General features: G+C 45.6%; 1 protein-coding gene across 5 annotated transcripts in view; it reads right to left on the bottom strand.

Annotated features, from left to right (window-relative positions):
• Positions 1-16881, bottom strand: part of BAIAP2 (BAR/IMD domain containing adaptor protein 2) — a 455453-nt gene that overhangs the window by 130088 nt on the left and 308484 nt on the right. For all 5 annotated transcript variants that reach the window (XM_063961088.1, XM_063961087.1, XM_063961089.1 and 2 more), the window contains 3 exons: positions 13592-13653; positions 11738-11809; positions 5665-5802 (listed from right to left, as the gene is read on the bottom strand). In XM_063961088.1, coding sequence (XP_063817158.1) covers positions 5665-5802; positions 11738-11809; positions 13592-13653 — 272 coding nt within the window. The remainder of the gene's footprint in view (positions 1-5664; positions 5803-11737; positions 11810-13591; positions 13654-16881) is intronic.

Raw genomic sequence — 16881 nt, 5'->3', positions numbered from 1 at the left:
TTTAGCAAGAGGGAGACTTCAGTAGTTCACTTATCTAGCAAGACCATGTATCTCATCCCAAGTTGTGGCAGTTGAGCGACTTCTAATGGAATTCTCTTGTAGGCTCCTATATTGCTGATGAAATGAAAAAACTTACTTCTCTTTAAAATGAGACATGCTATTTCCATAGACGCACTCTGGCCAACGTTTAGAGTTACTATTTGAGGAGCAATATCTAAGGCTGCTTTCACTTAAAAAAAAGAAAAAGAAACCTTATTTGTTGCAGCAAGTGCCATCCCTCGCTGTGAGGATCATTAGATCCCTTAGTCTTTAGTATATGCCCCTATTTACATTGCAAGCTTGTAAAATTTGACTACAATTTAGAACGGACATAAAAATAGAGAATTTTCAGCCAACTATCAAATCCTTTCATGTGATGGCAGTTTACCCACCTGCCACATAGAAGGTACCAGCTATGGTTAGCTATTTTAGGGGGGGGGGGGGGGTAGTGTAGCTCATAACTCTCAGCAGCTGTTTGGTTATTTAGCATACCACCTGCTCTTGGATTATGGAACTAGAAGGCAAGTGAATATAGTCTGTCCCCCAACAATTACCAATGATCCCAGAGATAAACTGATACAGACTCAAACCATGCAGAACTAGCACTGAGCCCCTTCTCAGGGCACTCTGATGAACAGATAAACAGATCACTTATGGGCAGATGAGTTCCTCCTTTCTCTGTGGTCTAATTGGTAGCATCTGCTAGCTCCACAACATTCAATTTCATATCTCCATCTCCCAGAGACTCATCTGGCCAGTTGTACACACCACTTGAAGTCACCAATTGCTGCTTTGAGGCTGGGGGAGGAGGTTAAGGATGATTCTACTGTATAAAACAAGACATACTTTCCCCATCAACAGTAACAATTGTTACTCTGCAACCACACATATCATGTGTTCCCCATACCTCTTACATTGTAAATTTATTTAGGTATGGATTGGCTTTACCAGCTATTTCAAGTTATTCTATGTAACTAGTAATATGGACCCAGCATTCCAGGTTTCCCCATTCCCTTCTCCGTATACTTACCCTGTAGAGGCACTTCTCTCCTGGTCTGTCCCACCTGACACTGCAGTGGGAGAAGTTGGGGAAGCAGGCATATGATTGAGACGGGACAGGTCACCATTGCTTATTACATAGATTTGTATCCTGGTCACCTAGATCAGCGATTCTAAAACTCTGTTCTACTGAGCCCTTAACAGGAGATGTTTTCCAGGTCACCTATGGATATTTAGACTGTCAGATGGCACATTTTTAAAGGGTTGATGCAGTTATTAATGAAGACTACCCTGTACATCAGCTAGGTGGTCTGAAAAACGTGAAGAGTTAAGGGCTCTGAGGACAGAGTTAGAGAGTTTGAAGGAGGCAGGAGAGATTAGTGTAATTAAAAAGTTATTTTTGTAAATTTTTTCTGTATATAATTTATATGCAAACAGAGTTTAAGAGCAATGCCATTGATAAACACAGCTTTCAAGATCTATTCAAATATACTTGTCAACCATGTCTCCAGCTCCTGCCTTGGAAGACATTTGGTAAAATACTGTAGATTGTAAGGAAGCAAAAAGCTTCTTGTTTGCGAAACTTGTACTGTAGTTCCAATAATTCCCATAACATTATGGAGTTCAAGTGGCCAGAAGTTATATAATGCTCAGATTATAATCTGCTGACTCATTTGTGTATAATGCTCGACAAGCAATTATAGTGACCGAAACAAAGGTGGGTGTGGATCATTGGGTCAACCCTAAGTAGGTCAACAGTCACTAGGTTGACCACTATTGGTCGACATGCACTAGGTCGACACAGAAAAAAAGGTTGATATGGACTAAAGGTAGACATGAAATAAGTTGACAGATAGAGGTCGACCTATGTTTTTTTTTTTACTTTTAATGTGGTTTCCTCTGTAAAATAAGTGGGGACCCCAATTAGGGCACCACTTCGCTTGCCATGTTTCAGGCAAGGTGCCTTGCTATGCTCAGCACGTTACTATTCCCAATTGTAGTCCACTTGGATCATAAAATATGAAAAACGTCAAACAAATTTAAAATATAAAAAATGTGAAAAACTCATGCTGACCTTTGCCATGTCGATCTTTGAACCATGTCGCCTTAATGCATGTGGACCAATAGTGGTTGACCTAAGTATGGTCGATCCAACAACCGGATAACTACATCCGTTACTGCACACTAATATACTTTGCAGCCTATTTAACACCTTCAATGGTATTCACGGAAATCTTCCGGGGTACCCAGCGCTGTCAGTGCTGGCTACCTGAGAAGATTTCCGGGCATGCTACTGACTGATTCCCCGGGAACAGCCGTGCAGCGTGATGGCGCCCGGGAATTAGCATAAGCCATTGTGGAGTTAAACCCGCCCCCCGGACTCCTATCGGCCGGGGGGCAGGCTTAACTGCATAATAGCTTATGCTGATTGCCCGAGCCGCCGCGGGTGTTCCCTTGCGGGTAATCGCCCCCCAGCACTCATCCTCCCCCCCCCCCCCTCACTTAACCCCTGCACTCCCTGATTGTAAAAACACCATGGGAGGTGTGTAATTTTTTTAATACAAAACTAATGGTTTATGCTGATTGGAATGGACGCTGGCGATGCCCGCAGATGTTCACCCGCAAGCGATCGCCCCCAGCACTCCTCCCCTGCACTTTAACCCATGCACTCCCTGATTGTAAAAACACCATGGGAGGTGTGTATTTTTTAATAAAACCCACCACTGAAGAGGTTAAATTAGTATTATCTCCTTGTTTGGACAGATCTGTCTTTTACAATGTTCTCATTCCAGGTCCACACTGAGACACAGCGGTATATGCATCAATAGATTGTTTTCTGAAAACATGCTGCAACCTCGCTTTATGCATCTCATATACTTTTAAGTATTTGTAATATTTATTAAAGATTTAATACAGGAAATGACGCAGTTGTGTCATTACAGCCGCTCTGCTCTTGTAAATGGGCCAGATAATTTCAGGTATTTAACAAGTTACAATTAAAAAAAAAAAAAAAATTCGGTATGTATGTATGTATGTATGTATGTGTATGTATGTATGTATGTATATATATATATATATATATATATATATATACATACATACATATACACACACACACTTTTTTTTTATTTTATTTTTTTATGATATCTGGAGAGCTTTAAGTCAGACTCTATGGTCATCTTCTGTTGGTGGTAGCAGTGATTATTTTTAGGATCTTTTAGATTCTCCCCCTCCCCAGCGTGTTTGTGAACCCCTCTGTGTATCACAGCTCACACTTCAGCCAGGGAGAGGGGTTCAGTACATCATGTCAACATTAACAGTGCTTTTAAGGCAAGCCTATCCCTAACCCCTAAACCTAACTCTAATGTTGACATTTTATATATCAACATTCTGTCCAGGTCTATACCTTCCAGGTATCGATATTTGCAAATGTCCACATAAAGCACTGATGGCATCTCATTTGTAAAGTAACACGCTTATCAATGTTTTGGGTACAGCGCTCGCACAGAACGGGTCCTGCGCGATCGCTCGCAGCCCCCCCCTTAACCGAAGCAGTTGGAGGTGGCCGGGACAGTTCTACAAGATAGGGGAGTGTCACCCACATTTTGTAGGCGTGCAGAGCCCAGGGTCTTTGTCGCTGGACCCGGCAGAGGGGTTCTGACAGAGTCTGAGTAATCTTCAACTTACGCAGACTGGCAGAGGGCAACAACCATCTCTCAATGGTGATCCAATGCTGTATCTTCAGACCCAGTATTCAGATCGCAGATACTTGCAGGAGGCAAATATCTCCTACAGGCGCCTCCTGCTGCATTTGCATTTTAGTTTGCACACCCACTTCCCTGCAGCTGTCCAACACTGTACAAATCAGAATCAAGCCTTACTGGTAACACCCTTGTGCTTGTGCCTGCTTGTTGCTTTAGTGTAAGCACATATGTGATGTTTTTGGAGCATACACAGATGTAGAAGGAATGAAGAATACGGAGATCCATCACATCTGCAATATGTGTGCTATGCAAAATAATAAAGACAGTCATCACGTATACCCTTTGATATCAGAGGAGCTGTCCTGGCTCTGCCACTCTGATACATGCCAGCACAGGTTTTGATGGTAGATCTGCAAATGACGGCAAATATTAGCTCTATTTCCCGGGATTTTTTCGTGCACGTTGATATACCTGCCTCAGAGTCATAAACTGGTTTATATTGCAATACTGATAAGTCAGAGATCAGAATGGTCTTTAGTGCTGTACTCAAATGTGAGACTGTGCCTGCTCTGTTGGTGACTCTTGTGAGTAAAGTGTTCAAGGACAGACTGGGAAACCCTCTCTCCTGTCCACTACCAACATGTCAGCTGCTTCTTTCCCCAGATGTATAGGAATTCACCCCTTGATGAAGTCAGACAGATGAAACGTGTTGGGTGTACCGCATTGACTCTCCACAAATAAGTCTTTTCTGTCCATATTGCACGAAACGCGTTGGAGGCAGAGAGCTACAGCACACCATCTTCCCGGCACGAACACCTAGCCGCCTAGCCGCAGCGTGACGTCATCGAGCCGCGACCTACCACTGAGCCGCGAACAGTCTCTTCTGGACGCAGCGGAGTGGTAAGGAATTACAACTCCTTGTCTGCAACACGGAATTGAATGAGGTAGGGACAGCTAGGGCCTCACTAGCAAAGTGAGAACCGGAACGGACTGAGCTCTATCTACATACTCCATAAAGGAGCTGTAAACATACCGCACTATAACCAAAAAAACTCTTTTTCCATACAGGTGCCACTTGCATATACAAATTTTAGATCAAATAGTTACTTACAGCGCTCGTTATATGTTTTATCAGTATTCTTTTTCTAAACAGAGCAGCTTAATCTCATAAAACAGCGCAGTTGTCACATTTTTTAACCAGAGGTGTAAGGTCTAGCCATGGGCCATGGCAGCAGAACCCTCCCCCCAAGACTTTCCAGATAGTGGGCATGTCCAGTATCAAGGGGGAAGTTAAAAAGAAATAAAATTAAATATTATGAGCACATTATATGATACACCTTCAGAATTTAGGAAACTATATCATTCTTTAGAAATATATATTTTCATGCTTATTACACCAACCATATACCAATCACTATTCACTCAATCTTATATGTCAGCCAAGTAGGCAGGCAGAGCATACACTAGATCTGCAATCACAGGCTAAGTGGCAAAGTAATTTTCATATATGCAAATTATTTTGCATCTAATTCATTAGGTCTATAAAAAAAGGACCACATGTCCTCAAACAAAACAGGCCCCGCGGGTGCGTCGGCCCACCGGGAATCTTCCCAGAGAACCCTATGGCCAATCCGCCTCTGAAGGAAGCCATTGGTCTCCATATCAGAAAACGCAGATAATGACCACACATGCACGAACTTCTTTACTGAACAGCCTTAAATTTACTCCATACCAAACATGACCACCAAATTCTCTGAAATCTGGTCTACGTGAGAAATAAACGAAATTCAATCCATCCAAAATAAAAAAAGTTCCTTAAGTATTCTTGGTGAACTCGGTTACAACAAGTTAACCAGACATTTGTAGGCTGGCAAATGCAACCAATAATCCAAAAGTAAATTCCATACATATAAGTCCTCACCTGCATCTCCTTGTCTGAATATTTCTGGGGATTCTTGCTGCCCTGACTCTTTTTGCGCAGCTTCTTCAGCTCTAGCTGACACTTCTCCAAGGCATCCCCTTTGTTTTTTTGCTCCACCTGGTATTTTTTCAGAGCAGCCTGAAAGGAAATTATAAAAAATAAGAATTTACTTACCGATAATTCTATTTCTCATAGTCCGTAGTGGATGCTGGGGACTCCGTAAGGACCATGGGGAATAGCGGCTCCGCAGGAGACTGGGCACATCTAAAGAAAGCTTTAGGACTATATGGTGTGCACTGGCTCCTCCCCCTATGACCCTCCTCCAAGCCTCAGTTAGGATACTGTGCCCGGACGAGCGTACACAATAAGGAAGGATTTTGAATCCCGGGTAAGACTCATACCAGCCACACCAATCACACCGTATAACCTGTGATCTGAACCCAGTTAACAGCATGATAACAGAGGAGCCTCTGAAAGATGGCTCACAACATATGTACAAGTATTGCAGACAATCCGCACTTGGGATGGGCGCCCAGAATCCACTACGAACTATGAGAAATAGAATTATCGGTAAGTAAATTCTTATTTTCTCTAACGTCCTAAGTGGATGCTGGGGACTCCGTAAGGACCATGGGGATTATACCAAAGCTCCCAAACGGGCGGGAGAGTGCGGATGACTCTGCAGCACCAAATGAGAGAACTCCAGGTCCTCCTCAGCCAGGATATCAATTTTGTAGAATTTTACAAACGTATTTGCTCCTGACCAAGTAGCTGCTCGGCAAAGTTGTAAAGCCGAGACCCCTCGGGCAGCCGCCCAAGATGAGCCCACCTTCCTTTTGGAGTGGGCATTTACAGATTTTTGGCTGTGGCAGGCCTGCCACAGAATGTGCAAGCTGAATTGTACTACAAATCCAACGAGCAATAGTCTGCTTAGAAGCAGGAGCACCCAGCTTGTTGGGTGCATACAGGATAAACAGCGAGTCAGATTTCCTGACTCCAGCCGTCCTGGAAACATTTTCAGGGCACTGACAACGTCTAGCAACTTGGAGGCCTCCAAGTCCCTAGTAGCCGCAGGCACCACCAATAGGTTGGTTCAGGTGAAACGCTGAAACCACCCTGGGGAGAAACTGAGGACGAGTCCTCAATTCCGCCCTGTCCGAATGGAAAATCAGATAAGGGCTTTTACAGGATAAAGCCGCCAATTCTGACACGCGCCTGGCCCAGGCCAGGGCCAACAGCATGACCACTTTTCATGTGAGATATTTTAACTCCACAGATTTAAGTGGTTCAACCAATGTGATTTTTGGAACCCAAAACTACATTGAGATCCCAAAGTGCCACTGGAGGCACAAAAGGAGGCTGTATATGCAGTACCCCTTTTACAAACGTCTGAACTTCAGGGACTGAAGCTAGTTCTTTTTGGAAGAAAATTGACAGGGCCGAAATTTGAACCTTAATGGACCCCAATTTCAGGCCCATAGACACTCCTGTTTGCAGGAAATGTAGGAATCGACCCAGTTGAATTTCCTCCGTCGGGCCTTACTGGCCTCGCACCACGCAACATATTTTCGCCAATTGCGGTGATCATGTTTTTGCGGTTACATCCTTCCTGGCTTTGATCAGGATAGGGATGACTTCATCCGGAATGCCTTTTTTCCTTCAGGATCCGGCGTTCAACCGCCATGCCGTCAAACGCAGCCGCGGTAAGTCTTGGAACAGACAGGGTCCTTGCTGGAGCAGGTCCCTTCTTAGAGGTAGAGGCCACGGATCCTCCGTGAGCATCTCTTGAAGTTCCGGTTACCAAGTCCTTCTTGGCCAATCCGGAGCCACGAATATAGTGCTTACTCCTCTCCATCTTATCAATCTCAGTACCTTGGGTATGAGAGGCAGATGAGGGAACACATACCCTGACTGGTACACCCACGGTGTTACCAGAGCGTCTACAGCTTATTGCCTGAGGGTCCCTGGACCTGGCGCAATACCTGTCGAGTTTTTAATCATGTGGAAGACTTCTGGGTGAAGTCCCCACTCTCCCGGGTGGAGGTCGTGCTGAGGAAGTCTGCTTCCCAGTTGTCCACTCCCGGAATGAATACTGCTGACAGTGCTATCACATGATTTTCTGCCCAGCGAAGAATCCTTGCAGCTTCTGCCATTGCCCTCCTGCTTCTTGTGCCACCCTGTCTGTTTACGTGGGTGACTGCCATGATGTTGTCCGACTGGATCAACACCGGCTGACCTTGAAGCAGAGGTCTTGCTAAGCTTAGAGCATTGTAAATGTCCCTTCGCTTCAGGATATTTATGTGAAGTGATGTCTCCAGGCTTGACCATAAGCCCTGGATATTCCTTCCCTGTGTGACTGCTCCCCAGCCTCGCAGGCTGGCATCCGTGGTCACCAGGACCCAGTCCTGAATGCCTAATCTGCGGCCCTCTAGAAGATGAGCACTCTGCAACCACCACAGGAGGGACACCCTTGTCCTTGGTGACAGGGTTATCCGCTGATGCATCTGAAGATGCGACCCGGACCATTTGTCCAGCAGGTCCCACTGGAAAGTTCTTGCGTGGAATCTGCCGAATGGGATTGCTTCGTAGGAAGCCACCATTTTACCCAGAACCCTTGTGCATTGATGCACTGAGACTTGGCTCGGTTTTAGGAGGTTCCTGACTAGCTCGGATAACTCCCTGGCTTTCTCCTCCAGGAGAAACACCTTTTTCTGGACTGTGTCCAGGATCATCCCTAGGAACAGAAGACATGTCGTCGGAACCAGGTGCGATTTTGGAATATTGAGAATCCAATCGTGCTGCCGCAACACTACCTGAGATAGTGCTACACCGACCTCCAACTGTTCCCTGGATCTTACCCTTATCAGGGAATTGTCCAAGTAAGGGATAACTAAAATTCACTTCCTTCGAAGGAATATCATCATTTCGGCCATTACCTTGGTAAAGACCCGGGGTGCCGTGGACAATCCATACGGCAGCGTCTGAACTGATCGTGACAGTTCTGTACCATAAACCTGAGGTACCCTTGGTGAGAAGGGTAAATTTTGACATGAAGGTAAGCATCCTTGATGTCCCGAGACATCATGTAGTCCCCTTCTTCCAGGTTCGCAATCACTGCTCTGAGTGACTCAATCTTGAATTTGAACCTCTGTATGTAAGTGTTCAAAGATTTTAGATTTAGAATCGGTCTCACCGAGCCGTCCGGCTTCGGTACCACAACAGTGTGGAATAATACCCCGTTCCCTGTTGCAGGAGGGGTATCTTGATTATCACCTGCTGGGAATACAGCTTGTGAATGGCTTCCAAAACTGTCTCCCTGTCAGAAGGAGACATCGGTAGAGCCGACTTTAGGAAACGGCGAGGGGGAGACGTCTCGAATTCTAATTTGTACCCCTGAGATATCACCTGAAGGATCCAGGGGTCTACTTGCGAGTGAGCCCACTGCGCGCTGAAATTCATTGAGACGGGCCCCCCACCGTGCCTGGTTCTGCTTGTAAAGCCCTAGCGTATACTGAGGGCTTGGCAGAGGCGGGAGAGGGTTTCTGTTCCTGGGAACTGGCTGATTTCTGCAGCCTTTTTCCTCTCCCTCTGTCACGGGGCAGAAATGAGGAACCTTTTGCCCGCTTGTCCACGAAAAGACTGCGCCTGATAATACGGCGTCTTCTCATGTTGAGAGGCGACCTGGGGTACAAACGTGGAATTCCCAGCTGTTGCCGTGGCCACCAGGTCTGAAAGACCGACCCCAAATAACTCCTCCCCTTAATAAAGCAATACTTCCAAATGCCTTTTGGAATACGCATCACCTGACCACTGACGTGTCCATAACCCTCTACTGGTAGAAATGGACAACGCGCTTAGACTTGATGCCAGTCGGCAAATATTCCGCTGTGCATCACGCATATATAGAAATGCATCTTTTAAATGCTCTATAGGCAAAAATATACTGTCCCTATCTAGGGTATCAATATTTTCAGTCAGGGAATCCGACCACGCCAACCCAGCACTGCACATCCAGGCTGAGGCGATTGCTGGTCGCAGTATAACACCAGTATGTGTGTAAATACCTTTTAGGATACCCTCCTGCTTTCTATCAGCAGGATCCTTAAGGGCGGCCATCTCCGGCGAAGGTAGAGCCCTTACAAGCGTGTGAGCGCTTTATCCACCCTAGGGGGTGTTTCCCAACGCACCCTAACCTCTGGCGGGAAAGGATATAATGCCAATAACATTTTAGGAATTATCAGTTGTTATCGGGGGAAACCCACGCATCATCACACACCTCATTTAATTTCTCAGATTCAGGAAAACTACAGGTAGTTTTTCCTCACCGAACATAATACCCCTTTTTTGGTGGTACTCGTATTATCAGAAATGTGTAAAACATTTTTCATTGCCTCAATCATGTAACGTGTGGCCCTACTGGAAGTCACATTCGTCTCTTCACCGTCGACACTGGAGTCAGTATCCGTGTCGGCGTCTATATCTGCCATCTGCCATCTGAGGTAACGGGCGCTTTAGAGCCCCTGACGGCCTATGAGACGTCTGGACAGGCACAAGCTGAGTAGCCGGCTGTCTCATGTCAACCACTGTCTTTTATACAGAGCTGACACTGTCACGTAATTCCTTCCAACAGTTCATCCACTCAGGTGTCGACCCCCTAGGGGGTGACATCACTATTACAATCTGCTCCGTCTCCACATCATTTTTCTCCTCATACATGTCGACACAAAAGTACCGACATACAGCACACACACAGGGAATGCTCTGATAGAGGACAGGACCCCACTAGCCCTTTGGGGAGACAGAGGGAGAGTTTGCCAGCACACACCAGAGCGCTATATATATACAGGGATAACCTTATATAAGTGTTTTTCCCCTTATAGCTGCTGTATAGTTAATACTGCGCCTAATTAGTGCCCCCCTCTCTTTTTTAACCCTTTCTGTAGTGTAGTGACTGCAGGGGAGAGCCAGGGAGCTTCCCTCCAACGGAGCTGTGAGGGAAAATGGCGCCAGTGTGCTGAGGAGATAAGGCCGCCGATAAGGGGGCGGAGCCTATCTCCCGTTTTTCTATGTATTCTGGCAGGGGTTAAATGCATCCATATAGCCCAGGAGCTATATGTGATGCATTTTTTGCCATCCAAGGTGTTTTTATTGCGTCTCAGGGCGCCCCCCCCAGCGCCCTGCACCCTCAGTGACCGAAGTGTGAAGTGTGCTGAGAGCAATGGCGCACAGCTGCAGTGCTGTGCGCTACCTTGTTGAAGACAGGACGTCTTCTGCCGCCGATTTTCCGGACCTCTTCTGCCTTCTGGCTCTGTAAGGGGGACGGCGGCGCGGCTCTGGGACCCATCCATGGCTGGGCCTGTAATCGTCCCTCTGGAGCTAATGTCCAGTAGCCTAAGAAGCCCAATCCACTCTGCACGCAGGTGAGTTCGCTTCTTCTCCCCTTAGTCCCTCGATGCAGTGAGCCTGTTGCCAGCAGGTCTCACTGAAAATAAAAAACCTAAACTAAAACTTTCACTAAGAAGCTCAGGAGAGCCCCTAGTGTGCACCCTTCTCGTTCGGGCACAGAGATCTAACTGAGGCTTGGAGGAGGGTCATAGGGGGATGAGCCAGTGCACACCATATAGTCCTAAAGCTTTCTTTAGATGTGCCCAGTCTCCTGCGGAGCCGCTATTCCCCATGGTCCTTACGGAGTCCCCAGCATCCACTTAGGACGTTAGAGAAATTAGGATTTCAGGCATTGATTAGTTACAGTGGGTGAGAGAGCCTGGATGTCATGATGTAGTGCACGGCCACACAAACTGAAGAACCCATGACTGTGCAAGTACAAGGCCCAAAGATGTAGGCAATTGCTTTATTATTACACATGTCCAAGGCGACTTAATATCCTTATACGCTACAACGACTGGTATGTCATTTAGTTTACAATATATAACCGTTGTCAATGAATATAGAATTAAAAATTACATTAACAATCGTTTTTCATATATAAAAAACGTAAACTAAAAATACTCATGACTCATAAGGGAACACATTAAAAAAAAAAAAGAAAAAAGAAAAAAAAAGACGGACTTACATTTAGATACCTGGCATCCAACTCCACCTTCTGTTCGAGCTGAGTGAGTAACTCATTGTGAAAAGATTTCAGCTAGAAACAAAACAAGCACCTGTTATGTTACATATTTATACACCAGTCTCTAGGATAAGAGAGAGAAATCCAACATCACACACTATACACAGTTAAACTGTGCATTAGGTCTCCTCCCCAAGTGCCTTTTTGCATCCATCACAGCAGATCCGTATGAAGGAAGACATTAGGGAGGGAGCATAACACAGCTTATAGCCAAATTCCGATGCGACACCCAGCTATTTGTACCATTTTATTGCTCTCCATGCATGTAGAGAAAAATTCTGCTTTCACTCGATAAAGCGTAAAGGCACAGCTAAAGCCATTTTCTTTACTGGTGACAACTGCATATATCCCACCAGTGTTAACCTTACTTTACCCGAGAACAGAATAGTTTCTGCAAAACATAAGTTGCCATGCGTTACCCAGCTTTGTGGCCATGGCCTGAATTCAAAGCAAAAGTATTTATTAAAACCCCAGTCATCGGTTCAGTGGGTAAGATTCGATAGTTATGGCTTCAATGAGGTATTTAAGCACTGCAGGATTCCAGCACTGAAAAGGGTCAGTGAGTGTGCCAGGTTCTAAGCAGCGGGAGTGCAGGACAGGAATAAGATTCAGTGACAGGTCTGCCCGGAAGGATAAAGCAAAGTGTGACTGACCGATGTGGAGAACAGATGGATGTGCATACGGATGAGAGCAGACAGATAGGCAGGTGGAAAATGAGGGAGAGTAGAAAACTGTTGTAAATAAAACTGACAGGGCTAATACGTAGGGCCCCTCAATGCAATATTTCACATGCAATGTGCAACCCAAACCTGCTGGAAACACTGCAGTGATCAATCATTTTGATGACTATACAATGACTCATTATGTAATTCAGGGACAATGAAGGTTGACAAATTTCCTTCAAATATTTTTCTTCAAATCACAAAATGTGAACAGTCTGCTACAACAGGATATCATGAACCAGATTCAAATTTGTTGGAGAAACTAATATTGTTCGTTATTGTTCCACTTCCTGCCTAATGCCAGTGGCTCTGTCCAGTAGGGAAGAAGACTGATTCAGCAGCATTGTGGTAATTTGGTTTCCACTTTACCGAGAAGTGGAGAGAAAGAAAGGCCATATCCTTTCTGCTTTCATGCGAAAGATGTAGACAACTCATTACTTGAGGTTTTAAAAATACCAAAGTAAATGAATGGATCATTTTTACGTCTGATGATCCCTGCTGACTGTATTCCCTCGAACTGCACACTCACCGCAGTGAACTCACCAAAGCACTCAGTCACATCTAGAAAACTTATACTAGCCCATGAAAGACTGTTGTCGGGAGAAGGTGATACATAAATGTATGTCCTTTATTTTAAGTTACTAGTCAAGATAACATCTCCCCTCACTTGTCCCTCTAGCTGTTGCACAGTTACACAAAGATTCCTGCGGCAGTTACTGTACATGTTGTGTGTTGAGAAGAGAAGGGGTGGCTAAAATGCTGAACTTCACTCTACACTCACTAGGATATAGTGATTTGAAGTGTAATGTCTAGTCTCTGTGGTCCAGGTTGTGAGGTGAAAACCTTTGCCTGGTGCTCCTGGTATTCGGCAAATTCAAACTAAGTTCTCACCTCACCTGTTGATAAGAGTAACCCTGTGTGCTAGAGGGAAAAAAAAAAAAAAAAAAGTGGTTTCCAAACTGGGCTGGCCATGGTCAACATATGATAAATGGGAGAATGCCAAGAAAGAGTTTCAAACTCAAGCTTAGCCAATATGACAGTTTCATGGGTTATCTTGAAGAATCAAATGACTTACCATTTCCTCCAATTGATTCTGAATCTGCCGGTGTACCTCTGCCATCTGGAAGAGAACATCCCCTGATTCCGCAAGTAGTGATGAAGGAAAGGAAAAACATGGAAAGAGAAAGATGGGTTAGAGGACAATTCACATCACTTTGCAGTCTTCATGCAGGTAAGAGGAATGAGGAGCCTAGTAGACTAAATAAACCGAAAAGGAAATGGAAGGGATGAGTGGTCAGGCCTTGGTTAATTCTGGACTGGAGGAGGATATAGATACTTATTTTTTTCTGATGTGGTATTCAGGTAGAATGAGAAGTGTACTGAAGTACTTCTAAGCAAGATGCTACATTTTAAAGCATGCAGATGAGTAGCAGGAAGCTTCAGATACCTACATGCTGCCTCTTCTGAACAGGTAATGCGATAAAAAGGGAACAAAAGACCAAGGTGAGCATCAGAAACTATCATTCCCTTCCTGCATTATTCCTCACAGAGCATGGTATCAGCACACTGACTGGGGTCCCTAGGTGCCAACAGACTTAACTAAAGCTCAACACAGCCATATATGAAACCATGGATGTAAATAAGACGTGATCAGTGTTTAAAGTGGTCCTAGAAAGGTGGTGGAACTCACCTCCCCCCCATATAGATGCCACAGCCACACAGAGTGGCAGAGTCAATGATGCTGATACATTGCTCTCTTCCACCTAGTATTGTTCTATTTAGCCAGCCAAGCAGACACATTTAACACTAGATGCTCACAGTGTAAGATTATTTATTATGTGTCATGCAAAGGTAAAATTATATATAGTACATACACTATGAAACATAGGTATGTGGTAATGCAGGTTAAAGCAGGGGACTGTCCTCTGCTTTAACCTGCATCCTTTCCCTCAGCATTAGCGTGGTTGGGTACTCAGAGTCAGGGCAGCTTCTAAGCTCCCTGGAGCTGCAGACAAGCAATGCCATTATTAAAGCTGCTGGCAGAGAGTCTGGAGGAGGCAGGTCAAGCTAAAATCAATAATTCCATCTTTAGCGCCACCTACCCACCACAACATCATTGATATGGGTGGCTGGCGCATAGGGAGGCCTGGAACTTAAAGCCAGCCTCAGCCTCCTATTTATTATTTCCAGCCGTCCCTAGACCAGGACTTGAAGACTGCCGTGGCACCGCCTCAGTTTGACAGCCTGAGCCTCCTACTGCCCTATAGTCCTCTCTGCGGTGCCGAGAAGACAATAAGTCCTCCTTTAGTTTATCGAACGACGGCGCTGCCTGTGGGACTAGTTTAATTGATTAGTTAAGGTGGGCTGGAGGAGTGAGAAGTGCCTGAACAAAGCTCTGTTTCATTCGGGTCCACTTTAACCACTGCCCACACCCTTTGTTCACTAATAACATCCCAGCACCACTAACACCCACACACATCTTATTGGGAGGCAGTCAATTGACCGCTGGACGGGATCCCGACGGTCAATATGCAGACATCGGAATGCCAACACAAGCTATAATACCAGTGGTAGGAGTCCCGACCATCGGCTGGTTCCCCCACTTGGGTGGTGGTCCACGCCACCAACCAAGGTGGGGGAATAGAAGCATGTGGCAACCGGAGGTCGCCGAAGTGTGGCAAGTGCAGCAAGATTGCAAGGGGACATGCTGTGCTCGCCGCCAGGATCTCATACTGATCCCCCCTATTCACTAATAACATTCCCAGCAGCAACACCCACAACTCTCATTCACTAATAACACCTCCAGCAGCACTGACACTCCACATTAACTAAGACCCCAGCAACAACCCTTCCCCACCCTTCATTCACCAACAACCTCCCAACCTCAGAATACCACTCAAACTTGTAATATGCTTCTCCTCTATCCCCTCCACTCACTTGCTGATGTGGGCTTCTGGGAAGCCTGTGGGCTGCTGTATGCTCCACCTCCCACAGCCAGAGCAGAGTAACTGAATGAGGAGGCAGAGGTTGGGCAGACCTGTTGTCTGCGTGCCCACTTTTACTGCATGGTCCACGGGTTTGTCTGCCCAGCTCCTCTGCATGCCACAGGAATAAGACCAGATGCCACTCCATGATGTCATCGCGTTGTATTCCCAGCCTGTCATAGAAGGGGGAGGCGGGCCATGTCCCTTTAGTACGACCACCTGAACCACATCTATTGATATGGGCAGGCCAGGCTGCGCACAGTGGGTCAAGCAAACCACAACACCAAGCAGCCACAGCGCTGCTTGCACCGATAGCTGTGCAGACCGGGCAAGGTGGTCTGACGGAGTATACAAGTGACGGAACACAGTTCCTCCCCTTTCTGGCCCACTTTAACCCCTGGATGTGATGTTATATGAGGACCATCCTGCCCATATTTAGTTACACACTAGTGAGGAGTTATTGGTCTAGTGCTCCAGCAGAGATCTCATTCTTGTGCAAAAGGTTCTGGCTAATACAGATTGTAATCCAAACTATATACTATCCATATTTTGCAAGAGATTATGAAATCAAATGACAATGATCACTGAGTGTACCTCCCAGCAGAGAAATGCTCGGGCCTGACTCAGATGCATATATAATGCCGTAGTTTAGCGACTTTTTGCAACTACGCATGCATTACTTCTACGATGTAGGTCTCACACAGAGCAGAATCACAAAGGTCCTGCTGTATTAAGGTCAGACCGCAACAAAAATGTTGCAGAACAGTGATGGACATCCCTGGCCGGTGACTATAAATGCACACAAACATGGTCCATCAGTGGAAGTGTCACAACCATGTCAATGAAAGTGCTTTCGTTCACAGCAGCAGGCATCTGCCATAGCAAGTTTTGATTGAGGATAAGGATGCAGCAAATCGCTATTACAACATGCATGGGCTTCTCAGACCTTACACATTAAGTTGATCTGATGGGATGTACAAGTCTGTGTATTACAAGTGCAACCGCTGGGTTAATCCAATTTCAGGCCCCCGCAAGTTAGTGTGGTAATAGACGCACTTTACGGCAGATTCACATGTTGTTCACAGACCCACAGGGCTACGTACAATATTGTGCGAAAATTGGTGTGAGATCAGCCCCCATGAGCTGCAAGATTCGGTGCTGTTGCCGGCATTTCTATGTCATTGCGACGGCAACTCACCCTTCGCCCAAAATTGGGTTGACTCCATAATATTTGGTGAAAGGCCAATTGAAATCCCTACTCTATGCCAAAAGTATATTATTAGGGACATACCAAATCTTTAGCCAAACAATATTTTGCCCAATACCAAACCTTTAATATAATTTCCTTATTCTGAATTGAATTCTGTTTTTGGAACACCTT

Source organism: Pseudophryne corroboree, chromosome 3 (assembly GCF_028390025.1).
Source record: "Pseudophryne corroboree isolate aPseCor3 chromosome 3, aPseCor3.hap2, whole genome shotgun sequence".
Taxonomy (NCBI): domain Eukaryota; kingdom Metazoa; phylum Chordata; class Amphibia; order Anura; family Myobatrachidae; genus Pseudophryne; species Pseudophryne corroboree.
Note: the sequence above shows the minus strand (reverse complement) of the source record. Positions and strands in the feature narration are given on the sequence as shown.